Source organism: Microtus oregoni, unplaced genomic scaffold (genome assembly GCF_018167655.1).
Source record: "Microtus oregoni isolate MIOR12 unplaced genomic scaffold, Mior012 000007F_ref0000211, whole genome shotgun sequence".
Lineage (NCBI taxonomy): Eukaryota > Metazoa > Chordata > Mammalia > Rodentia > Cricetidae > Microtus > Microtus oregoni.
In genome coordinates this window covers 39,117,306-39,144,640 of record NW_024543066.1, presented here as the reverse complement: position 1 = coordinate 39,144,640, position 27,335 = coordinate 39,117,306, and the positions used below count along the sequence as shown (strand labels likewise).

At 43.1% G+C, this 27,335-nt stretch overlaps 1 protein-coding gene across 1 annotated transcript in view; it reads left to right on the top strand.

The window, feature by feature from the left end:
• Positions 1-3,592: 3,592 nt before the first annotated feature.
• Positions 3,593-27,335, top strand: part of Opn5 (opsin 5) — a 49,672-nt gene continuing 25,929 nt past the window's right edge. Inside the window, exons 1-4 of the mRNA XM_041655195.1 lie at positions 3,593-3,722; positions 7,641-7,760; positions 16,093-16,263; positions 19,703-20,037. Of these exons, the coding sequence (XP_041511129.1) occupies positions 3,593-3,722; positions 7,641-7,760; positions 16,093-16,263; positions 19,703-20,037 (756 nt within the window). The remainder of the gene's footprint in view (positions 3,723-7,640; positions 7,761-16,092; positions 16,264-19,702; positions 20,038-27,335) is intronic.

The following is a 27,335-nucleotide window of genomic DNA, read 5'->3' as shown; positions in this document are numbered from 1 at the left end:
TTCCTGAGTACTAACTTGTGTGTGTTCGCTTGACCTTGTAAAATATCCTTTCCCGTATCTGCCACCAAGCCATTTTACAAGTACCTTCTGCTTAGACATGAGGACTTGGGCCTGGCTATGCCTTGAGTTATCACTTACTTTCTAATATGGATCCACAGATGATAGAAGATATATCTATAGTGTCACATGTATTATAAGACTCAAGAGCTATTTAAAATTTGTGTGTATGATTAGGAGTGGGAGGTGATTCTGACTTTGTGTGTGTGGGAACTGTTATGAGAAAGCCTTGGGTGGCCTTATTTATGGTCAAACAATTACTGGCTATGCAGTGGGAGCAGTAGAGTATATTTTATTGCTAAAAGGCTTATGCTAATGTGAATAATCAAATATTTGTAAGTTTGGGTAAAAGTAAGTACCCTGGTGTGTAAAAATTGGATAGGGCTTCTGGCCTCTAGGTGTATAATTTGTTTGTAAATTTATTGGTTAGGGCTAAGGGATTGGCTTAGCACCTAAATTAACACACCCTACATGTGTGAAGACCAGAGTTTGCATATTTCAGCAGAAATACACAGAAAATATCAGGTGGGTATGGTGGAACTGCAGCCTTGGGAGGCAGAGATGGGGACACAGAGGGATGGACTAGCAAGAGACAGGGACACAGAGGGATGGACTAGCAAGAGTGATCCATGCATGCTCTAGGTTTGATTGACAACAATGTAAGAAAGATTGTGTACGGTTGTTAACATCAGCCTCAGGCTTCCACGTGTATGCCCCACACAAGCAAGAGTGCAGTGTAACCATGGCAATCACACACATTGGGGAAAATGGCCAACAGAAAATAAAAATCCACTATCTCATTGATTGTGAGCGTGAGAGATACGTCAGATGTGGTTTTTCCACAAGTTGCCTTAGATCAGTATTTAAGGATGTGCTTAAGATGGGAGGGTGAGTGCCAGATCTTACAGCCTGCATCTTATGTGTCTGAATCTAAGGGACTGGACAGCAGAGGGCCTGGGAGCTTGTGCGGAAAGGCTTTACCAGAGAGAGGGCAGTCAGGAGCTTGACAGATAAGAGGAAAACCTTCGGCTTGGTCAGGGCTGGAGATGGAGTGGACCTGGCAGCCAGGGTTTCCGGTCCAGCCCTCTGTAGCTACTGGAGGGAAGGGGAACGGATATTAACAAATAGAGTGTCCTCAAACTTCAGTACGTCTGTCACATGCCAGTTCTCACGGAAAAGCCCTGTGTGGGCTGTAAACTGTCTGTCAGAAAGAGTTTGGATCTGTCCTTCTGCAGAAACCGAAAATACCCTGTGACATCTCCTGATTGCTGGTCGCCCTCTGTGAGGCTGACATTAGCTGTCTACTGTCTCAGAGGGCAGAGCAGTGACACATACTGGCTCAGTGTGAAATGAGCTAGCTCTGAAGCGAACCCTTGGAAGATGCATTTCTCCTCTTTATATACCAGGAAGTAAGAAATCCCCCACTGCCCCACTGTCCCTATCTCAGAGTGTGGGTCACTTCCCAGAGGTGCCAACCCCTCCTTTATATACCAGGAAGTAAGACCCCCCCCCACCGCCCCACTGTCCTTATCTCAGAGTGTGGGTCACTTCCCAGAGGTGCCAACCCCTCCTTTATATACCAGGAAGTAAGAACTCCCCACCCCACTGTCCTTATCTCAGAGTGTGGGTCACCTCCCAGAGGCGCCAACCCCTCCTTTCCAGGGAGGGCAGCGTGGGACTTAAGGTTTCTGAGTGCCACTTACAGGTTTTCTTGGCAAACCTTTCAAAATCAAAATTCAGAAGAAATAACACACAATTCTATGTGTTTTGGAGGGAGTCCTCGTTGCTCAGAGTCTTATCCTGCGGTTGAATGAGAGTGCCTGGATAGCTGCTCTCTGTTTTAGGAAAATCTAAAGCTTCCTAAGGCTGAACTTTGTGTCTCTTAGTTAAACCCAGTTCTTTTCTAAACAGGCATAGTTTTTTTCCTGTGATTTATTTCATTCTTAAATGTGTGATCGTGTGTATGTGGATATGTACGAGTGTGTGTGTCTCTGTGTGAGTGTGTGTATGTGCACACCCATATGAAGGAGAACGCAAACAAATTAATCCCACACTAACTGAGAATCAAGTAAAATAAGGGGTTCTTTATTTAAGGGGGACTCATAGATCCTAGTCCTCCCTCTGTATGACCAGAAAACAGGAACCGAACAGCATCCAGGCGAGACACACACACACACACACACACACACACACACACACACACACACACAGAGGGCAAGCCACTGTGTACCATTTTGGTGCCCAAGGCCACACCCAACCTGTTTAACCTCTCAAAGGCCATTGGCTAAAGGAGTTCCCCATCACCCAAATATGTGTGATTGTGACTCTGTATGTCTGAATGTATGTATGTATGTGTAGGTACATAAACATGTCTTTGTGTGTGTGTGTGTGTGTGTGTGTATGTGTATGCATGTATGTGTGTGTTAATGTTTCTGCATGTGAATCTTTGTGTGAATGAATGTATGATTTTGTGCATGTATGTGTGTAAGTATGTGTGTGTGCATTATTGCCTCTGTGTGAATGAATGTGTGTGATTGTGTGCGTGTATCTGTGCGTGTGTGTGTGTGTAAGTGCTAATGCCCATGGTCAGAGGTACCAGATCTTCCTGGAGCTGAGACACAGGTGACTCTGAGTTACTGAATCGGAGTTCTGGGAACCAAACTTGGGTTCCCTATAAGTGTACTGTGTGTGCTTAACTACTGAACCAGCATTCCAGCCATTAATTTTTTAATACGTTTTTTTTACATTTATTCTTTGAGAATTTCATGTACATATATAATTCTTTCAATTCCACTCCAACTCTTGCCAGATCACCCCCACCTCTTGATTCCACTTTTTTAAAAATAACACACTGAGTCTAATTTGTGTTGGGTGCAGGGCAACCTGCTAGACCATGTGGCCACATCCCCAAAGAAGACTGACTTTCCTTCTCTTAGCAGCCATCAACCGCTTAGCTGTGGATGGAGGTGGGCACATCTCTGAGCCATTCATGAACAGCCTCAACTTTCAGGTTAACCCTGTCAATCTCTGACCTCTTAGCTTCATTTAGAGAAGCGCCTAGGTTCCTTTGCACTGAATGCCCGTTTTTTCCGCTTAGCAGAATTCTGCAGCTCACCGACCCTGTAGGGAGTGGAGAAGATAGGGCTATCTCAGACGCTGGACAAACCAGACAGTGTACACCGTGCCCGCATTTCACACAGTGGCTTTTCTTAGTTCAGGGCTTTATAAAGTTTGCAAAAGAGCGATAGGACAAGCTAGTCTTCGGAGGTGTGAAAAGGCTCAGAGGAAGCCTGAGGAGAAGATGCAGCCTTGCCCAGACTGCAAATTGAACAACCGAGTGTTGGTGCATTTACGTCATTAAAGAAAGGCGCTGAACTTTTTCTCCCTGGGCACTAATCCCCCATGGGGCCCCCGGAGTGCACCTTTTGTTGTACAGGAAGCAGAGCGTCTGTGAGCGGATCCAAAGGGACTTACTGTTCCATCTGTTGAGATCTCTGCTGATTTGCTTTACAGACCCCGGTGGTGTGCGGACAGCATGGCCTTAAACCAAACTGCCCCACCCCAGGACGAGCGCCTGCCACACTATCTTCGAGATGAGGACCCCTTTGCTTCCAAACTTTCCTGGGAAGCGGATTTAGTGGCTGGCTTTTACCTAACAATCATAGGTAAGCTTCCATAACGTTTCTGTGTCAGAGGCTGCATTGAGAGAAGTCACAGGGCTGGGCTGATTTTGCACAAACAGTTCTGATACTTACATGGGGATTGGTGGAGGTGGGGAAAGGTGGGTAGGCATAACGGCAGTCAATCAAGGTTTCATAAAAACAACTGTTACTGTCATTAGGGATAAATATTCCACTGATAATCCAAAGAACTTTCACAGTGAATTCTTTATCTAGAGATTGTTTCATTTTGGTTGCTCAACTAGTATCTTTGCTTTGTGAATATTAAAAGAGTGATAATGAATATATTTCTGTCCTGAAAGAATGGCCCTTAGACCATTTGCTGGCCAAGTGTTCCAGATTCTTCTTCTCACAACCCAGGAAACTGTGGCCCCGGACAGCATTGACAGTAGACACTGCCTTAGATGTTGCACCTTATCGACGCTGCTAAGACAAAAATTACATTGATGATCAGTGGAAACAAATCTAGGGTGAAAAGATTTTGGTGTATAACTCCCACAGGGTTGCTTCTGTCTGATGTTAGACTGTATTATCATCCAGCAACCCCCGTGGCTCCTGGGCACACAAACAGTTATCTTTCAAATGAGCATATTGTAATGAAAATTCATGCCTCCTATTGGAGGCTTAGTACTGGGAAAATAATGCACAAATATTTGAAACATAAAGTACCTGTTGAACTCATAATTCCTGGATTAGATTAAATATTAAATTGTCAAAACTAATTTGTTTGTGTGTTTTTATGTTGCTTAATGTGGCTACCAGAAAAAATTAAAGTGTATGTGTAGCTCTTCTTCCTGATTTACATTATATTTATATTGGATTGTACTAATGCAGAAAATAAAGTTTTATAACATTTGGCTGGGCATGGTGGCACATATCTTTAATGCCAGCATCTGGGAAGCACAGGCAGGCAGATCTCTGTGAGGTTGATGCCAATCTGGTCTATATAGAACAGTTCCAGGCCAGCCAGAATTGCATAGTGATACCCTGTTTTTTTTAAAACAAATATTTACAACATTTATTTAATTTAAAATTGCTACATTAAGTTTGGGCATGTGGTGAGCTTCCATCTTTAGGTTTATATGCCTTTAATATTTTCAGGTGTTGGTTCAAGCCTGGTTTATCAACCTCTCTTTCTCTCTCCTCTCTCTGTTCCTTCCACTATCCCTCCCTCCCCTCTCCTCTCCCTTTTCTCATCTGTCTATGACTGGCGAAGAATTTCATGTAATTCCTGAAATTAGAAAAACCCATTAGAAAGTTCTCAAGATCCCTCTATGGTCAGTGCTTGAGGCGGAAAGAATTCGTGATATTAAAAAAGAAGTGCTCTATTGCCAAATAATTCCCAGGGTCCTTGTACTTACTGTGAGCATTTGGCTACTTTTCATTTAATTTAAATTTGTCCTTTCAAACACAAATATATAAAGTACCTACTCTTTGCTACCCATAAATGGCTGGGAACAGAGCAGTAACTAAAAGCCCTTTGCTGGAATACAGACTCCCTCAGAGTAAGTCCACATCACATCACGATTTTATTAAACTCAGTGATTGGAAAAGGCAGACGAGCAAGCACTTCATAAACCCAGTCAGTTGCAAGGGATGATTTGAAAATAGTATCTTCAGCCAGAGAAATGGCTCTCGGCAGTGTAGCAGCGGGAGAACTATTAGCCCATTCTTTCTAAGTTGAAGGATTTTTAGCAGGAGAGACCAATAGCATCGGTGGGACGATGAGAGACGTTCTCACTTTATGCATGTTAGGTTCAAGGGAATCAAAGTCAGATTTAAATTCTTGAGTCGAGCTTAGAAATTAGATGTTGAATGAAGAATCCCCCAAGCAGAGGGAGTGTCAGGTAAATCAGGGAGGGAAATTGAAGTCCCAGACAATCATCTGGGATGAGGGGAGAAGGGTAGGTTTGGATGACAATGGAGGGCCTGGGACTCTTTCTAGACCCATGTCTTTGACTTGGCTCCATGTCTGATCGTCACATGTGTAGGTCCTTTTTAAGGTGCCAAAGCAGACAGGGCAACATTCTTGTTAAATACTAGGAATCTAGGGGAAACTGAAGAATGGAAATAGAAGCGCAAGTCTGGCATGCGTGAGAAATAAACGCGAGACCCATTTTCCACTCCCCACTCTTCCACATTAACACCTGCCTGATTGACATCCTGGAGAGGAAGGCTCCTCATCCTTCTTGTCTGCAAAGGATACAGGATTTTGAGGATCCAAAAAACGACTGGCTCATAGTCTCCATTGTCTTGATCTTGTTTTCCTTAGTGTTAAAAATAGATCAGTTTCTCTTAAAGTTCATTTGCAGACAAGGTTGCTTGTGGAAACAATGGAACATGGCACTTAATAGAATTCTTTATTTTTTAAATCACGATGGGCACTGGGTAAAAAACCCTATGAAATAGGGTTAAGTAAAAGTGTAAGGAAACACAGTAAGAAATATTCTCAAGAGATGCGGGCAGGTGAAAGAGTGTGAGACAAGCCTTTTAAATTGACTGTGTGTGAATACTTAATTATTTTTTACTCTTTTTTGGATATGAAATGGATGGAATTTATTTTATTGTTCTAGAGCTCCATTTTTGTATTTTCCTTTCCCAGTGTGCCTTGCTAGATGGTTTCTTATTAGGAGACAGGCGTTGCCTTTGATCTGCCTTGCTTTAGGACTATACAATTTCTTCAATTTTTCGTCCCTTTTGCTTTAAGAAAGCTAAAGAGGCTTTCATGGACCATTAAGCATCTGTGACTCCAGAGAGTCAGCATCTCCTAGAAGCACAATGCAGGCAGGTCCTGGTGGTTTCATGCCATCAGCAGAGACACACATTTTTTTCCTTGCCCCCAAATGAATTGTGGTGGAGAAATTAAAATAGAAATTAAAGTAGACAACTCTGGGCCTCTCCTTTAATGCTTTCCTTATTCCTTACTACTGAAGGCAGCTGTACCAGACTCTCATTTATACACAGCCACACTATGAAGCAAGAATTCCTGAGGAAATCTACTCTACATGTTAAGCTATGGAAGTAGGTGTATTCTTTTCTTAAATACAGTCAGTAGATAATGGGTCTTTTTTGTGTTTTTGGATTTTAACTGGGTTTGTAAGAACTTTGGAACAGTTTCATTTTGCTACCCAAACCAACTTGTCGTTAATAAGAGAGTATTCAAACTTGGGAACACATGTATGTTGTTGTTGTTGTTAGGTCTGGTGGGTTGAGGGTCACTTTCTCTCCCCTTGGTGGGAGGGGGAGTGCCCATGTTGTCAGCTGTCACACACTTACCCTCGACACCTAGTCCAGCGGTAGCTGAAGGCATCCCGACTTCCAGATACCACCTCAGGAGTCTAAGTCCTGGGGCTTGTGTCCAAGAGATGACCCCTCCCTTGCCAGGGGTTCACAACAGCCACCTCTGACCACACCTTTCCCACATGCTGGCGCTCCTTTGGGAGCTCACAGTGGCACAGAAGTCACCCCCTTGGGTTGACTTTACCTTCAGGACTTATAAACAGTTAAGGGGTTGATCCCACTTCTCTAAGAAAGGGGATCTTACAAAGCCAATACTTTATAAAAATGGCTAAGGAAAACACTCTACCCTGGGGGCCAGTACAAGAACTGACCATTGGGATCCCCACATCCTCCTGAGCCTAACCGGGGAGTTAGCCGTTCCGTTGTCTGGGTAAGTTCAGTCCTGCAATCCCTGACTCCTATTCCTTCGGAGGCAACCCATCCCTTGCCTGTCACTCACAATTCATGCCTTTTATTTCATCTTCTTAATTTAGATTTTTTATTTAGAGGCCTCTCATTACCCTCTGAATCTGTGGTGTCCATTTTTGAAATTGAGAAATGTGTTATATGCAAGGGAGTGCTGACCCTCATTCTAATGATGGGAAATTTTGTTTTTCTTTGTAGGGATTCTCTCGGCATTCGGAAATGGGTATGTCCTTTATATGTCTTCTAGACGCAAGAAGAAACTGAGACCTGCTGAAATAATGACTATCAATTTAGCAGTCTGTGATCTGGGGATATCAGGTAACACTGCCACACTGCTCCTTCTTTGTGGGTTTAAAACATCAGTCTAAATCACTCACTGGCTCATAGCCCACTCTTCTCACACTCTTCCCAAAGCAGATTTGCAGTCTTTGCAGACAGCTAATAAAATGTCTGCTAAAGAGATTGTTTAACATCTATTATTTTTGGTCAGGCCTGGGGCCTCTTCTACTTCTTGCTCTCAACCTGGCCCCTCTTCTGAAGCTATTTTTTTTTAAACTGATATCAGGTGGGAAAGGAAAAAAACCCACAATTTTCTTCCGTGGAGTGCCCTTCAACCACGAGTAGTTAGCCAGTGCAAAAAGAAACTCCATGGTTTTTGGTGGGCTTCGCATTTTGGCATTTTTTTAAATTGTTTTTTTTTTGTTTGATTTTCATCTTCCTTCTTTCCCCTCTCTCTCTCTCCTTCCCTTATTTCTTTCTGTCTTTATTCCTGTCTTTCTGTCTGTCTTTTGTTTACTTGTTTCTTTTTAGAGAGAGAACAGGAAGTTGGGGGGATGTAGTAAGGTTCTGGGAGGAGTTAGGGGGAAACATCAACAAATATATTGTATAAAAATAAAAGCAAAAAATTCTTTTATTCCTTCCTTCCTCATTTTTTTCTTTATGCCCTCTTCCTTTTGAGGAAAGGTCTCTTGTAACCTAGGCTGTCCCTTGAAGTGCTGTGTAGATGAGGAGGGACTTACCCTTCATCCTTTTGTCTTCCACCTGAGTGTTAGAGTCATGGTCACATGGCACTATGCCTACATTTTTGTTGTTGATGTTGAATATTTTCTTTCTTCCTTATTTATTTTTTCTCTGCAAATATATTTGTGTGTATTTGCATTTTTACATATATGAGCAGATTTGTAAGGTTACACATTCATGTGTATGTGTGCGTGCAAGCATATTCATATGTGTGTGGACGGGCAGATGTTTGTGTGTGTGTGTGTGTGTGTGTGTGTGTGTGTTTGTAGGCCAGAAGTTGACGTCAGTGTTTTCCTCAATCCTTCCCTACCTTTGGCACTGAGGCTGAGTTTCTCACTTGGACTCATAACTCTCCAATTTGCTTCTCTAGCTAGCCAGTTTGCCTTAGGGAATTCATTATCCTTGCCTCAAATGGGCTGACCACCCAGTGTGTTTACATGGGTCCTGAGGATCTGAACTCTGCTCTTCACGCTTATATGACAAGCACTCTACACATGGAGTCATTTCCCAAGCCCGTTGTTGTGTTCTTGCCGTGCCCCAGGCGTGCTAAGTGTTAAGGATAACATTTTGAACAACACACGATACCATACATATCCCAGAGTGCACTGGACTACAGACTCGCTATCTAGCAGTCCACCGCTTTACACTTCATGACTACTTTCCCACTCTTAGGGAAAACTGTAAGAGGACAGTATCTTGAAGGGAAAACACCAGCCAAAGACAGCGACAGGTCACTGTGAGAGGAGAGGAAAACTACTGGGCCAGCAGTGATCTTAACTGTAACTTAAGGACTGGTCACAAGCTTCTGCTTCCATGGTCCTTAAAGCTGGCTGCACAAACATTATTACTGGTGGGTGAGGTATTTAAAAGTTCGCCTATCGGGAGTTTACTTCTAGTGGTTGAGGGACTTAGAGGGTGAAGTGTTTGCTATACAAGCCTGAAGTCCTGAGTTTGGATTCTCAGCATCCACGGCTATGGCAGAGCCATAACCCCAGCATCGGGAACTGGAGACAGGAACACCCAGGAGCTTCGACTCCAGCTTCTGAAAGATCCTGGTCCCCCAAATAAGGTGGCAGAGGAAGACACCAACATTGACATTTGGTGTGCACACATGCCTAAACAAATGTGTGTCCCTGCACACACACCACACACACAGACACACAGAGATACAGAATCCATCACCCCATGTATGCATATTCATGCATTTCTAGGCAAGTTTCTATGTGGAAAAAGTTGAAAACTGGATTTTTCCCTGCTTCTTAGACTTTTCAGATAACTCAGCAGAAAGTATCTGTGATTCATTTAAGAAAGAGTAATTCTGCATGTGTCCCCTTGTCATCCCTTCTATAGAGTTCCAGAGTTGCCTAGCTGTACCCTAACCTTTATTGGGATTCAAATATCTGTTAACCTGATGGTGGTCTCATGCTCTTAGTGAAGTGTTTGACGTGTTTGTTTTTACGTGATAATGTGTATATTCAACAGAAGAAGAATACATTACCAAACCCCTTTCTCTGTGAACCCTGAGTTTTGTGAGGCTGCAAAGTGCCTGTCATTTTGTCTGTGGCCACGCGATGGCGCTAGAGCAGCAGGAATGGTCTGGTGTTTCTCCATCCGCTCACGTAAGGCTCCTTTCTAGTTCTGAGTGTAAAATGTCTGTTCTAGTGAACTCTGCCATTTCAGCAACATCCTTCACCTGTGAGTAATACCTGACTGTTGCTGAAGGCTGACGTGGATTGGGCTTGAATTAAAACACACTCTTAATTGGTCTGATACATTGAAACTATTCTCAGCCTTGCCTGTCTGTTCTGAGTTCACAGAAACGGCATCCTTCCTTCCGCCTTAAATGCTCTTACAGGAATCCAGCAGAAGGTGTTTTCTTCCACTTAAATTTTCTCTGATTAATCTAGGTCATGGCGACTGTCTGTAATATACTTTCTTCCAATACATCCCAAGAAATGTTCTTTTCTTTACCCAGCTGCTTTCCATTCTAAGCACTGGAGAAGCACATTCTAGAATCAGACACGCTGCATATATGCAACTTAATGCCCATTGTTTTGGGCACAAAAGGCTCTTACTAGAGAACATGCAGAAGCGTGAGGTGGAGAGGCCGAGAGAGGAAACCGCTGCCTGAGTTCCCTCCAGACCTAGGGTATCAGCTGAGCTAGGGGTTTGAAATCCTGGACATTGATAGTAAAGGCAAAGCAAAATGCCATGTAAACAACAGCTGTGGTGTTTCTAACAGCAGCCAGGCTGAGGAGCGTTCTGCTCTGTGGGAGAGACAGACAGACAGACACTCAGGCAGACACATACATACAGATAGACCTATGAAGAGATTCTCGTTGTAGATGACCTTTCCAACAAGACACATCAAAGGCTTCCTCCACTCCAGGCTGTGCTCAGAGTCTAGGACTTGGGAAGTGAAGAGAAGAGGATCAGGATTTCAAGGTTATCCTGTATCTTTAGCTACAGAATACATTTGAGCCTAGGTTGGGCTACATGAGGTCCTGTCTCAAAAATCAACCAATCAACACACACACACACACACACACACACACACACACACCAAGCCAAATAAAAACTCTATTCTGGATGGAGATCTAGCACCTATACTAGTTTTGGTCTGTAGATCAGTGTTTGTCTTTTCTGCTGTTTTGGTCGCCACACAAGGGGTTCTCCACAAGTTTGGAGTCCACTGTCTTCTCTGCCAGAAGACTTCTGTTCACTGATTCCGACTCTCCCTATGTAAAACACCGATTCCTGTCTGTCTCTGAACACTACTTTTCTTCACCCCACTAATTCCTATTTATCATTCTGTCATGTGTCCTCCCTGCTTGCTGGGCCTTGTTGTAAACACATTGACCCTTGTATTGACAATAGCTATCATGTGTTTGAACTTTACATTTACTAAAATGTCTTTCTCATATTTGAATGTGTGATAACTCAACAATCAAGGGAGACAAAGAATGAACAGAGAAGGAAAAATTGCAAGAGAACATGGAAATGAAAGAGCTTAAGGAAGTGATTGCTGAACAATTTTTGTTAGTTTGTTTTTAGAAATAGTATCTAAAATAACGAGTTTTCTTGTAGGATTGTCTTTGAATTTTTCATTGATTCTCCTTCCTATACCTCCTCTCCTTCTTCCCCTCACCCTCACCCATTCCTGGTGCTTCCCTTCCTAATTAGTCCCTTTGTGTTCCTAAACAATTTCAAACATCAAATGATGTTATAAAATAGCCATAAATAAGAAGATATTTTTTTCCTGATTGAAAAGAGGTCAGGCCCTCCTTGTTCAGTCTCCCCTCATGCACACAGTCATTCATGCACAGATGGTGCATCCTTGCACACATCCATGCATACGTGCACAGACATATGTGTGCTATCACAGGAGCCTGAGGGAAGAACATTTGAAAATTGCCGTAGTGGTAAAGTTCCTTCCAATCCCAAGACTTCCTATTTTTCATGCCCTTGAATCCTTTTGTTTCCCTGGAGATATCTGAATTCCTGTTTTGTATTCATTGATAAGAACTACAGAGAATAGTAAAATGAATATCTGTCTGTCTGTCTACCTATCTAATCTATCTATCTATCTATCTATCTAATCAGTTAATCATATACATACATATACATAGGTATATACACACACACATAGTAAATAAATTCAAAATGGAGAAAATATGTTTGAGGCTAACACCTCTGTGGTCTTTCAGTCTCCAGTTCTGTATTCAAAGTATGTAACGCTCATGGTTTCTCAAAATAGGGCTTTTTCCATTATCTCAGGGTTTCTATTACCGCTAAGAGACATCATGACCATGACTACTTTTTGTAACAATGAGGGGCCTGCTCATTGGGGTTTCTGTGCCATCCAGTACCCCATAGCTGGCAAGCCCCAAAGAAAATCACACAGAGAGTCTGTATTAATTATAAACTGATTGGCCCATCATTAGTTCTTATAGCTTATATTAGTTCTTATAGCTTATATTAACCCATTATTCTTATCTATGCTAGCCATATGGCTCGGTACCTTTCTCAACCGGGTAGGTCACATGTTGCTATACTACTGTATAATTAGTAGAGGCATGGTGTCTGCCTAACTCTGCTTTCTTCCTCCCAGAATTCTGTTCAGTCTCCTCCACCTACCTAAGGGCTAGCCTATCAAAAGGCCAGGGCAGTTTCTTTATTTACCAATGAAAGTACACATAGACAGATGACCTTTCTACATCAACTTTTATAAAGGAAAATATTAAATTGGGGCTGGCTTACAGTTTCAGAGGTTTAGTCCATCATCATCCTGGTGGGACAAGGCAGTGTGCAGGTGGACATGGTGCTGAAGAAGAGCTGAGAGTTCTGCGTCTTGATTCGTAGGCAACAGGAAGTGAACTGTCACACTAGGTGTGGCTTGGGCATATGACATCTCAAAGTCTGCCTCCACAGTGACACACTTCCTCCAACAAGGTCACACATACTCCAACAAGGCCACACCTCCTAATAGGGCTACTCCTTATGGGCCAAGCCTTTAAACACATGAGTCTGTGGGGGCCATAACTATTAAAACCACCATACCCAGAGATAACCTCCCCCTTTCCTCTCCCAAGTCCTCCTTTTCAGGGCTTAAGTCTGAGTGTAAGAAGTTATATCTGGTGTTAGAAACCATGTTCACTCTCACACTGCAGGAGCGATTGTACCAAAAGTTTCAACGAGAACAGAAAACTAACAATCAGTGCATAAAATTTCATGGGAAGTGAAATTGTAAAGCTTTTAATAAAACAAGATGTATTTCTGGTTAACAATTCTTAACAAACTAGTATGACAAAGGAAGTCATTTGATTTGAAAGCATTTAATAATGAAAGATTTAAGACTTCCTTCCTTCCTTCCTTCCTTCCTTCCTTCCTTCCTTCCTTTCTTCTTTCCTTCCTTCTTTTCTTCTGAGTCAGGGTCTCATATGGCTCAGGATGGCAGTGAACTCACTATGTAGTAGAGTTTAACTTCTTGAACTTCTAATCCTCTAACTTTACTTCCTGAGTGCTACAGTTACAGGGATGTCACAATGTCTGATTTGTATGCTGTGAACATTATGTACAACAGGCAAATACTCCAACAACTGAGTTACAACACCAACAAAAACCATTACAAATATTTGTTTTAAAATTTGTCAATACATGGATGCCTACTATGATTACTTCCATTTAACAGTATCCTGTAAATCTTTGATGTTGCACAAAGGAAAAAAATAGATTACTTCTAGTTAACATTATTCTGTAAATCTGTGACATTGCATAAATCTTTGACATAACACAATAAATAGAAATCAAGTGAATTCAAATCTCTCATTCTTTGTTATTCATGAAACTACACAGTGGAGTTATTGGAAGCCTTGGAAAGCCAGTGTATTACACACAGTTTAGAATTCCTTCCATTTAAAATTTCTAAATCTAAGTGTTATTGTCTTTTTTATTCTGATAATAGATTATTTTCTCACACAACACTTCCTGACTGTAGTTGCCTCTCCCTTGAGCTCCCTCATACCTCCCCTTTCCTCAAGATCCACTCCCTTTCTACCTGCTTTTAGATAACAGCAGGCCACCAAGAGACAACAGCCAAATATGACAAAGCAAAACACAAGACAAGGCAAAAGCCCTTATACTAAGGTTGGACAAGAAAATTCAACAGGAGAAAAAGTCTCAAGACTAGGCAAAGGAGTCTTATTTGAGTTTTTCCCCCTACTTAGATGAGGCATACTTCACAATTTGTGGAGTAGCTGGTCACAGCAGCAGGGGTCCATAGTCAATATATTTGGGCGCAAATATTTTCTGAACTGGAAGTTTGTAAACATCTTGAATTTTCATCATCAAAGACTGGTAGGTATCATTTGTTGGGCTATTGTTTGACTTGCTGGGTATGGCTGTTTCAGAGGCCATGTTATAAGTCTGCCAATAAGGTTGGTGCATTGAACGGACACCTGAAGTCACTGTAGGATGCTTGCTCTTGCAGGCACTTGTTGAACACTCAAGCTTGAGAGTCTAATTTTGGATGGGAGAAAAACAATGAAGTCTTAGGCAATCAAGAAGGGAAACTAATTTAGAAAAATTTTGCTTTATGAGAAATTTTCTCTAAAATATTTCAGGGTAAATAGAGTGTCCTTCTTGCTCAGCTTTTAAATTAACCACCTTAATAAAAAATTAAAAGTGACCATGTTGACGTCATGGCCCTCTGCAGTCCCATCTCTTATGATCCTTGAGGTGGAGTCTGCAACAGTTATGATAGTAAGAAAAGTAATAAAGAATTTTTTAATAAGTCCTTTGGCCATTGGGAAGGAATGAAAACTTTTCAGAGTTATTTCAAACTTGATTCATGAAAAAATAGTTTATGGAAAATAGTTGAAAGGTGTTTTCAAAAGATTTTATTAGCACATCTTAAAATAATGTGAGACTTTCATACATGAACGTAATACACTTTTACAATATTCACTTTCCCGTTACCCTCTCTCATTCCCGTGTCTTTCTTTCTAGTCCCGTATCCCGTCCCTTTTAGCCTCTCATCTACTTCCATGTCTTTTGTGTGTGTGTTTCAGTGACTTTCATTAGGATTGCTTACAGAAGCACGGGCGCCCTGCCAGGGCACACCACCGAAGGACGTCCCTTTCCCTTCCTCAGCAACTACTAAGGAACTATCATCTTTAAGGAGAGCCCCTTCCCTTCCTTCTATAAGAGGGTGTTGATAGGCCTGGTATAGTCTAGTCCAGCTCTTGTACAGGTAGTCACATGCGCTGTGAGCTCAGTAGTGTGACAGGTTTGTCACGATGTCAGCATTTCATACCACTCCCCATCCCTTCCTGCGACTCTTATATTCTTTCTGCTCTGTCTTGTTCTGAGAGGGAGAGAGAGAGAGAAAGAGAGAGAGAAAGAGGTGACAGCCCAACATTCAGCACTCATTTATTCTCAGTGCTTTTGCCAGTTGTCCCTGAAGTCACTACTGTTAACTGCAAAATGACATTGGTTCGGCTGGCACTGACAGTGACATTATAGTCTACGGGCAGAAGCAGTTATTTAGAAGGTGTATCATGCCTCTCTAGCAGGACAACAGCAGTAGCTTCTTCGCATTGTCCAAGACTTCCTAAGCAATCAGCTTGTTTATTGAGTTTACAGTTTCAGATGTAAACTCTCCTATTGAAGCAGGCTTCAAAGTGAATCAGAAAACAATTGGTAACTCCTATAACAGTTGTGACATTATTCATTACTGCACAGTAGACTCATAGTATCATATCATCTACAGCTGAGCAAGACTGCTAAAAACAATTGTCTCCCTGCCGACTTCATGGCACCTTCAAGCACTGTGAAGACTACCCAGTGTGGAGAAAACTTTCAGCCCAGTTCCAAGTTGATCACTTTGTGTCCGTGATCAAGACCTGTTGTGTCTTCAACAACAGGGTTTTATCGTTGAGTTGTGGTGGGCCTGTCAGAATCTTATTAATCTATCAGTTCTGTGAAGTGTGTGTGTGTGTGTGTGTGTGTGTGTGTATGCACATACTCACACCTTGAAATTGTCTGTGGGGAGGAAGGGACAGCTTAGTCAGCTGAACAAGTGGAGAGGTTTCAATGATGAACTTCCTCTGACACCCGCTTGGTATTCTAGTTGTAGGCAAGCCGTTCACCATCATCTCTTGCTTCTGCCACCGCTGGGTGTTTGGCTGGTTTGGCTGCCGCTGGTATGGATGGGCCGGATTTTTCTTTGGCTGTGGAAGCCTTATTACCATGACTGCTGTTAGCCTGGACCGGTATTTGAAGATCTGCTATCTATCTTACGGTAAGTTGGAAGGTTCCTTGTTCCCCGATAGTGAAAGTTAGATGGTTTGAGTGTTAGAGCTGTATACACTTTGCACAGTAAATAAATTTATTATTAATAACTTCAGTGACCAAGAATACTTCTACAATTCATAGCCTCCCTTGTCTTACTCTATATTTTTATTTGATGGGTATCAATGTATGTTTCCTTTAGTACTACTTTTATAATAATGCCTATAGCTTTTACATATCTCAGTTCTTTTGTATAAAGTATGGAAATGCCTACCACATTTCCCCATACAAGAAACAAAAGCAAAAAGATAAAAAAAATGCATGAGCATGATCAGGTCTGGGGTATTTAGCTGATGACCTATTTAGCTTCGCAATTATAAGGAAGGCTGTCTGCGACTCTCCTTTAGGACTCAGACTCCCGTATTTTCAGAGACGGGGAGTTCCAGAATGTTCTCCAGGTTTAGAGAGCCACACAGATGTCCCTATCTGAAAGGACACACACACTGAGATGCCGCTCTGCTGATCTGTCCTGGTATTGGTAGGTAGAGGAGTAGCTAATAAGGGAGCTGGTGAGGCAGCCATAATGGAGTCTTCAGAGCTCTGTGTTTTCAAGATTAGACTGTCGTACTAATTCAAGTTTTAGTACCTTCAGTATGGGGATTTCTGGGAATTTTCTGAACAAGAAGGAGAAAATTTTGGGGCTCTTATTTTTAATATTGAGAATCAGACCTACTCAGAAAGTGGTTCTGATTCCCTTCGCGTAAAACTGTTTGGACTGACAACCGGTTAGGTAGAGTGGCCAAGGCCAGAGGCCAGAGTACAGTCAGCAAACAGATGTGGAAAGGAAAGGTTTCTTTGGTTCCTAAACAGTTTATAGTGCCGAGACTCTAAGGGAGGCTATGGCAGGAGAATGGTGTTGTAAATGTCTTTACCATTACAATTTGAATCTCTTTTTATCAACACCTGAAGCTTCCAGCAGAAACAGCCCAAGTCAAAATTTCCAATAAGGTTAAAATGTAAAACTAGGCAGTTTGGAGGACATCAGAGTCTAACTCTTACTATAATCTTTTTTTTTAGCACAACAAACTCTTAAGTTTTAATAAAATCATAGATTTTATAGACAAGAAGATAGAAAGTTCAATTTCCTGGCAGTACTTGAGGAGACTAAACCTTGATCTCTGTTTTAAAATGTCATCTTGAGTTTAAACTTGCTATCAACTAAAGACAGGATGCTATCCATCACCAGAATCATGGCAGGGCAGGAACTGGATGAGAAACGTGTATACTACCTAGACTCCTCTAAGGCTGACCCTCAGTGATGTCTCACCATTTGATCTGATTCCCTATTGGACCCTCCACACAGTGTTCTCTAGCATACTGGAATTTTAAAAGTCACTTGGGGACGTCAGACCTTCCCACCATGTAATGTTGCAAACAGTTATCCCCGAGAGATGACCGTTTGGCCTCTTGCACAATTCCAGTGACCAGTGACGGGGAGCTTACTCTTGCACAAGGCAGCCCATTCTCTGATTGGTCTGCTCTCATTGTTACAATGTTATTCCTTATATTGAGACGAAACTGCCTCCCAGTAACCTCCACCCATTGGTCCTAGTTCTGACTGCTGGAGCAACACAGACCCATCTACTAATCTCCTCCTTCCTGTACTTGACAGCCTTTCTCCATACTGGAACGTAAGTATCAAAGCACCTCACTAAGTAACCCCCACTCTCAATGCTTTATCCGTATGCCTCCGCACATCCTTATGAGTATATGTTCATGGTCTCTGCCGGTGTTTGATGCGTTATCGTGGATGATCAAGGGCTGACAAACCTTTGTGGCTACCCGACCGCTACCCTTCTCGGGTTGGGCTTGAGGAAGTTGTGTACTTCGTGGTGTGTAATGGCATGTATTCGAGCAAACGCAGACAACTGAGCATAGCAACAATTGGTTCTATGTTTTTCTTAGTGACAAGACACACGCACACAGGAGTAGATGTTCATGTTCATGTGTATATCTTGCAAAGCCGACATTATTTCATTTGCTTTAAACTTCATCAAAACCTTTAAGCAAAGACTGGGGAGACAGCTCAGTTGGCAGAGTGCTGGCCTGGCATGCACAGTGCCCGGGTTCTACCCCCAGCACCGTATATACTAGGCACAGTGAGAACATACACTTGTAATTCCAGTTCTTGGGAGAAGGAGGCAGGAGGATCAGAAGTCCAAGGACATCCTCAGCTCCACAGCCAGTTTGAGAACAGCCTGGGCTAGAGACTCAGGCACAAAGCGAACAAGAAAACAAAGAAACCAACAACAAACCCATAAGCTCTGCATCAGCACAACTTCCCTTGCTGTTCAGGGCGGTGGGCCTTCAGAAAGGTGACATGAGACACTACCCTCCGAAGAACTGTGGTCTTAGGGACTCACATCTCTCTCGCTCAGAGCAGAAGCAGACTTGAGTGCGTGTGGAAGGGATCATTTAGCTTTGCTCCACGTGTTTCTGTATTTCTCCCCTGCTACTGTGCCCCCAAGGCAGCAAGGAGCCACCCCCTGGCCCTCCTTCCAGTGTGACAAGGGAGGGCCAGAGAACACTTCCATGGTGACTGATGCTAATCTGGCTTTGGTGGCTGTGTTGAACTTTGGAATATGATCGCTGGTCCTTCACTACTTCTTTTTAACGACTTATGTTAAATTACGGCAGCATTTCTTCCTCTTGGAATTCCCTTTTGGTTAAGAAACTAGTATCCTTACACGGAGCTTTGCCCCCACAACCTTCTTGAAGATGTTTTTTTCAGAGTTACCTTTGCAGCATGTGTGCCTAATCAGATTGTCTGCTGTTCTCCCACCACGGCTGTGTGTGCTTGACTGTCCCGTGAATAACATGGAAAAAGAAACTGCATGAATTTCTAAGCATAGTCACCCTCCTCCATGCCACAACACAGGGTCAGGACCCACCAACCCCACGCAGCCAGTTTTTACGTAAACAAGGGGTACAGACACACAGAAGGTTTTAGGAATAAGGGTGTTTGAAAGACACAGCCAATCCTTTATGATTTCTCACCTCCTGGGAAGGATGCTCCTTTCACTTCTTGGACCACTTCCTGACATACTCTCAAGCCGTCTTCCCAAGCTCCTCCATTGTCTTCAGCGTCCTTTCCTCCTTTGGCTGCCCGCTTCCCCCTCCCTCTGTGTCACTTCTCCCTCCGGAAGCTCCTAGGTGCCTAGAGAAAACTGTCCCTGTGAGTTCTCTTCAAATTGCATCCTCCTGGACAAAGGCTCCAGCTCTGGAACTTTCCCTCCCTTGACTTCGCTCTCCCCCAGGCTTCAATTATCTGTCCACGTCTCCCAGAATTCAGTGGAATGAATCTTTGGAGATGGAATTTGACATGTCCAGGGGAGGTACACGGGTGTCGGGCAGGTTCTGTGTGGTAATGCTTTTTTTTCCACCTCCAGGGGTCTGGCTGAAGAGAAAACATGCTTACATCTGCCTGGCAGTCATCTGGGCATACGCCTCCTTCTGGACCACCATGCCCTTGGTGGGCCTGGGGGACTATGCACCCGAACCCTTCGGAACCTCGTGCACTCTGGATTGGTGGCTGGCCCAGGCTTCAGGTGGGGGCCAGGTGTTCATCCTGAGCATCCTCTTCTTCTGCCTCCTGCTCCCAACGGCTGTGATTGTCTTCTCGTATGTGAAGATCATTGCCAAGGTGAAGTCGTCGTCCAAAGAGGTAGCTCATTTCGACAGTCGGATTCATAGCAGCCATGTGCTGGAGGTGAAGCTGACCAAGGTAACTGCAATCACTTTACAGATGGGAAGTCAAAGGTCAGAGGGTGAGAGGCATGGGGACGGCTGGGACCAGGAAAACCTAGAATCCCTATTGATTGTCTTCTCTATACGTGTCTCTGTCTGTCTGTCTGTCTGTCTGTCTGTCTGTCTATCTATCTATCTATCTATCTATCTATCTATCTATCTCTATCGATCATCTACCTACCCACCCACCTACCTACCTACCTACCTACCTACCTACCTACCTAGATACATTTATAGAAATCATGACATAAGATACTTTAGAGCTCATACCATTTTGCTGGACTCTGGTGGGCATTTTAAGGACTTCCTACCATCCACACTGTCTGCTGGAGAAGCTTATCAGATTGCTTCTGAAATGGTTGGATATTATGGTAAAGGTGAGAGGATGCAGCTGGTGGCTCTTTACATGTGGTAGTAAAGGGAAAGAATGTGGAATTTGACAACGGATGAGGGTTTGGATTCCATCCTACCCATTCCCCTTTGTAACCTGGCACGAGACACCTAGTTTCTCTTTAGATTTAATTCATGGATTGGTTAATTTTTTACATATAAATAAAATATATAATTATATTATTTCCCTTTCTCTTTTTCCTCCAGTCTCTACCATGTCCCTTCCCTCCAATCCTCTCATATCCCCTGTCACTCTCAAGTTGATAGCCTTCCATTCCTTGATGATTATTGTCACACACAGAGATACACACACACACACACACACACACACACACACACACACACACACAAATGCACACACCCATTGACAAATGAGTAAAAACAATTTGTTGAGTCCATTTTTGTGCTTTAACACCCAGCTCCTTTGAGTCCATTTTCTCACTGTGTAACAAGAATAGTATCACCTGGGTCTGGAGGGACGGCTCAGCAGTTAGGAGCACCGTTTCTTCAGGGGAACCAGGTTTGGCCTCCAGGACCCACACGGCAGCCTACAACTCACCGGACACCCTCTTCTGCCTCCTCAGGCACCATACATGCTCAAGCTGAGCAGACATGAAGGCAAACACCCACACACATAAAATAAAAATAAACCTAGAAAGAAAAGCATTGAACCTCCCTGATATCCGTTATACACTGACACCAATTCCAACACATTTCTACTGAAGGAAGAAGAAGAAGAAGCTCCCAGGGCCCTTATCTGTCTTTCCCTTCCTTCAGCTCCTGCTCAGGACTGCTCAGCTTCTCACTAATTCAGAGCTCCCACTCGCCACGATGATCTAGAAGTGTGTAACTTCAAGGCTGCCGGCCAAGATTTTATCGTCAAAATAAATTTATTTAAGTAGTTCTAGCTGGGTTGTTATCTTGATCTGTCCTCTTTTGGTCTGATTTCATCTAGAAAACTTGAAATGGCATCTGTCTACAAGCCTGGTAGCTTCTCTAATTATTTTTTTGTTGATGGTTTTTCCGACTCCCACATACTACAAATGGAAGTAGAGGGTGTATTTGTCTAAACATATGCGTATTGTTTACACAATGCACAATCTGTTTGCACTCTCTGGTTCTGTGGCTCAACTTAACCTCACCTTTCTAAATACATTCGACTTTCTGAAGCACGGTTTATTATTGGCCAATAAGGGTAAGTTCAGTAGCACAGGCTCTCTCCGACTCTACTCAGAGCTGCCTATCAGAGGTCTTTAAAGTGTCACGGTCCCAGTTGGTTGGAGATCCAGCCAGGTTTTTGCTGTTCATTGTCCTGACTCTGTTGAGGTATCTAATTCCTTCTGTTCTTCCTCTGTAGCACACTGCATGTTCTTTATCCTAATCCCAAGGCCTCTGTAAGCAGTGTCTCAATTCTGCTTCCCTCTCCTCTGCAACCCATACAGTGGACACTTTGGACGTGGCTAAGACCTTGATGAGGAAGGCATGTGTTTTCGGTTTGTACCTCCTCACACATGCAAAGGGCCCTGTGGCTTTTCTCTGCAGCTCTGATCTGTGGCACTCAGCTCAGAAAGGCCAGTTCAGGACTTGTTCTCACCCTTTCTAGGTCCTTTCTTGTCTTTGGACTACAGACATTTCATCTATTGGGGTGGAAAACTAGTGTGTACTTTCTTGTGCATTCTCAGCATCACTTAGGCCCCTGGCTGTGGACACTCAATGGTTTTTCACTGTAAAAAAATGAAAAGCCTTTATTCTCAACTATTTTTTACCTTCATGTGGGTTTCAAGTTTCCTTCCTTTCTTCCTTCCCTCTTCCTTCCTTCCCTCCCTCCCTCCCTTCCTTTTTTTCTTCTTCACTATCTCATGTAGCCCAGGTTGCCTTTAACGTCACCATGTAGCTGAGGCTGGCCTTGAACTCGCAATCCTTCTGTCTCCACATCCCAGGTACTAGAATTATAGCCATACTCTATCATGCTTAACTAACTTAAAATTCTATTTTGATACTGAGATACCTAAAAATGAATGCTTAGTTGTTGCATGGGGCAAATATTTCTTCTGATAAAATTATTCGCCCAGTGCATTGAACCTCTTGTAGCTCCTCTAATAAGGGGGGCAGTGCTGTGACTGGACATAATGTTAGAAAGGACACACGAATTTTTCAAACATTATTGTGCCAAATACCTTGGCACCCCGGATTTGTTCTTTAAGGTACACTGATCAGCTATTCTATCCAGACCTGTAGTTAATCCAGACTCTGGATTTCTCTTTCCATCCCTTTCGCTATTATTAAACACTCCTCCTCAACTGTCCTAGAGAGTTTAAGTTCCCTACTGTAGGGCACCAGGACATTTGGCATGTTTCCTTTAGTGGCACCTGTCACACTGAGCCGAACATTTATCTCTCTGTCTTTGTAGAAGGATGAATGAGGTACAGACATGCATTGCAATCTGTTAGGGTCTGCATTCTGCACTCTGGCACTTGCTAGATGGTAACCATGGTGCCTCCATTGAATACATCATGAAGGCGACCTAATTACCTTGCTAACTGTGAAGTGGTTCTTTGACTTCTGGCTTGAGCATCTCTTTCTTTGGGACTTTTCACTACATTCTTTCCCTTTTCTTGAGAAAAAAACAGAACAAAACCAAAACTCTAGCTATGAATTCAGTTTTTCTCAGGTGGCTTGTTTCCTTGATTAACCCATTGATCAGTAAGGTATCGGGTTCAGAGGACTCCCTACGTGATGCCAAGGGCTGTTAGTAGAAGCACTTGCTCTATTTAAAACCAATTAGTTCTTTCTCTTTGTTCTCTTTAGCTTTCCCAAGGTTACAGGCCACTTCTCAGAAAAAGGTTTTAAAAATGGAATTAAGGTCTTCCTGTCTGAATGTTTTACTGAACTACTATGATTACTTCATGGGAATTGTCAAATTTTTAATTAATTTGCAATTGTAAACTCCTCTTGTGGTGTGTGTTCGATGCCCTTCTTTACTACCAGTCAATAGGACCTACAGGGAAACCACATCCTTCCAACACTTCCTGTCCCCAGAACCCAGCACATTGCCTCTAGCATGCTAAGTGCTTAGTAACTATTTGCTGAAGGAAAGAAAAACTAGGCCAGAGAGACATAATAATAAAAAAAAGAATTTCAAAGTCCTTGTTATTTCCAATATTCCCACTTGTCCCACAAGAGGATAGACACTGTTAACATTTCTTATTGATTTTTGGTCATCAGTATTTGAATCCTGTTCTGAGAAATCACCAACATTTTTAATTGTTTTGGAAGAGCAAGCGTGAGAGCTACCTATGTGAGTCAGAAGTGTAGAAAAAGCCAACAGCTATACTCCTGTCACCCGCCATTCTCATGTGCATCAGGTTGTGGTAACGGCACACCCAGGGCCAGAGTTTCCCTCATCCAAGGTGGTGTGTTCTAATCAGAACCACTCGTTGGCCGGGGCCTGAGTGCCATCCCTTCCTGAGTCTCAGGGCCAGGTTCCTGCCCAGATCTACACCTTTTGATAATTTCTACTCCACTCAGCAGAACTCAGTGCTATAACCTACAACCCAGACTCCAGTCTGACCCATCTCGGGCAAACCATGCAACATATAAGGCCTTAGCTTTTCACATCTGTGTACAGGTGTGGGACAGAGAGAGAAGGAACGGCAAGTCCAATGGCATTGTCATTAACTTCAAAACACTGAGATTCTGCCCATTTGGTTATACATTTTGGCTCATTTCAAGGCCTGTTGCAGTTGTCGAAGTAATTCTAGTTGGGTCCTGTAGCTGTTTGTTTTCCTGTTGGCAACAGTGTCCCATCTAAGGAGCTTGGTTCACCTATAACGACCACATCTCCACCATGTCCCTTCCTCTGTTGATCAGGCCCTTACAAACTATCTCGTGTTCATTAGGTCAGGCCATGGCTTAGTCTGGGGGCATCATCTTCAGTTATAGACTTAAACTCCCAAACACAGATGAGCAGGAGGAGGAGCGACCTAATTTGCCTCCTCTCTTTCGGTCTTGGGTTTTGCTTGTTTTTAGAGTAGCGGTATTTTTAAGGTTTGAAAAAATTGCAGCTGGAAAGTGTGGAATTTTTTTTTCTTAAGCATGAGCTCATATTTTCTGCCTGGATTGCAGCCAGGGCTAACAGATGGCAGGCCCCCCCAAAGACTCCAGAAAAGTTTCTTTGCAAGTTTGTGGAAGAGGGTGTGAGACAGTTGACCTCAGCTGTCACTCTGTGGGTAAACAAAAGGAGCTCAAAGCAGACATGTTAGGTTGTTGGATGACCTGAGCCCTTAGAAGATGGCCTGAGAGCCCAGGGATCCTTTCTCTTGGTTTTACACGTGTGCGAGGGAACTGAGGTACAAAAAGCTATGGCCGCAGTCAGGGTCCCCATCTTCCTACTTATTTCTTCCCCTTCCCTTCACCCTTTATACTTTCTACTTTTTTCTTCAATAATATACTCTATAGTATAGGCTGTCCTGGAACTCATTCTGAAAAAATATTGGCCTTGAACTCATGGTCATCCTCCTGCCTCTGCCTCCTGAGTGCTAGGGTCACTGGCATGCCTCCGTACTGGCCTTTTACTTTTCTGCATTTTGGTAGTATCACTTAGTGACAGGCATACTCACACATGGAAGGCAGCTGTCCCAGAAATGGCATTACTGTCTTTTAATCTAATTTTAATTAGTTGTGAGCAGATCTATGTACTTGCTAATATATCTATGATAATATATCTCGGTCTTTTCATCCATCCCATACATAGGTCAATTACACAGTGTCCGGCAGTGGGCAGGACCCTCTACTACCTTTCTCTTGGCACACTGATTTCACCTCAGCCATCAAATTCACATTGCTATCACTTTCTTGGTGATGTAACTCAAACATGGATGGAGGGTTCGTTCTGTCTCCTTTCCTTCCTTCATGCTTTTCCTTTCACATCAATCCTATAGCCTCCGCCCATTGATTTCATTATTCAAGGACACGTGCAGCTGAGCCTGACTCAGATCTGGGCAGAGGAGCTTGGTGGGAGGAACTGGACTCCTGAAATGGCTGTGCATAGAGCAGCAGAGTTTTGTTCTTCTGAGAGACAGTGGAGCTAAATAGGATTGGGACCATGGAGAGACACAGTATCTCACAGCCAAAGACCCCGCATCCTTCTACCATGTCCCTCACACCAAGAGGAGGGAGCCACCCTCCTTAGAACTGTTGCCTGCTCTGATAATTCAGAATCATGGATAGCTTTAAATCTTTAAGCTCAGCCCCTCATCTTAAGACAATGTTAACTAGTTAGTTAACTTAGTAGAACTGAACATATGTGGGCACCATTACTTGGTAATACTTGCTGCCACCCTGAACCAGAGCTGGGGAATACTGGCGTCCTTGGGTCTTTTGCAGCAAGACTTATTTAAAATGAACCGAGCTGCAGATGTGTGATTCTTTTGTACAAGCTAAACATGAATTCTGTGAATTGCCTCCCACAAAACTGTTCTAATTTAAGAACCAGAGCTTTTAGTGCTTTGTCAGTGAACCAAGAAACGGCGATGGGGATGAAGTCATTAAAAAATAAACAGCCTAGGAAGAGCGAGGGGTACTGGGGATACCTGGGGAGTAAATGTCGGGAAGCTGGAGTGAGATTGAATTGGGTAAAATAAGGAATGAACTCAGGAAAAGTTGAAGCCCAGTCCAATTGGACTGAGAAAATGTCACGAAGGTTTCAGAAAGTGCATGATAGATAGAAGCCTAAACATTAATTAATTTAGTTTCTTTTCCCTTTGGTGTGTTTGTGCCCATGTTTGTCACATTGCATGAATGGATGTCAAAAGACAGCTTTCAGGAATGGCTTCTCTCCTTCTCCCACTTGAGTTTCTGGGATCAAACCCAGGTTGTCTGGCTTGGTGGCAAGCACCTTTACTCTGGGACTTATTTCGCTGGCCCAGATTTACTACCTGAATGATTGACATTCTGTGCAATATAATTTAAAACGAGGTCAACGGAAATGGATGTGCCTGGCTTTGACTTTTCACCCACGCACATGTGCTTTTCTTTCCACACCTCTCACCTTCGCCCCTTCTTTTTGTTTTAGACTTGATTCTAATGATAGTGTTTTATTCTGAAGCCAGAAGCCCCACAGTACTTAACTGGCTGTGTTAACAAAACAAAACAACACAGTGTATCCAAGTCTTCTGCATCTTTTAAGAAAAGAAAACATAGCACGAATGTTAAAAACCTTCCCTGTTCCTACTGAATTCCCATAAAAGTAGAAAATAGGATGGGATTTGTGCTAACCTGTTTTTTGTCAATGGCTTTGGCAGTGGTACAGACAATGGCTTTCAAGATGGCGTAAGATCACCCTGTGACTCACCCTAGAACCAAAGATGGGGCTTTACAGCTGCTAACACAAGCTTTATTATTGTAGCTAGTGTTTTTAGGAAAAAAGGGGCCTTACTGGGAACCTTGGGGCATCCACTCTTTAGAAACAAAAGTCACACTAAATCAGAGAGAAAGGACTTCTGGGTAGGTTTCTGTGGGATGATGGAAAAGCGAGCTCAGAAAGAGAAATAGAGGGTGTGTGTTAGTCAGACCGGGCTAGAAGTGTTGGACATGGAAGAGAAAAAGATTCAGCTTAATAGCTGAAGCATTATTGCAGGGCTTTCGATCAAGTCCTGGCTCCTTTGGTTCATCTATTGGGGATTCTCGTTCTCTGTAGAGTCGAACAAACTGAGTATTGCGGAGAAGTTTCTTGCCTGCCATTAGTGTTGAAGATGAGTCTTGAAATTCCTTTTTTGAAGATTTATTATTTTTAAATCATGTGTATGTGTGTATATCTGTGTGCGGATATGCGCAGGTGAGCACAGGTACCTCCCGTGGCCACAGGAGGCTCTGGATTCTCTGGAG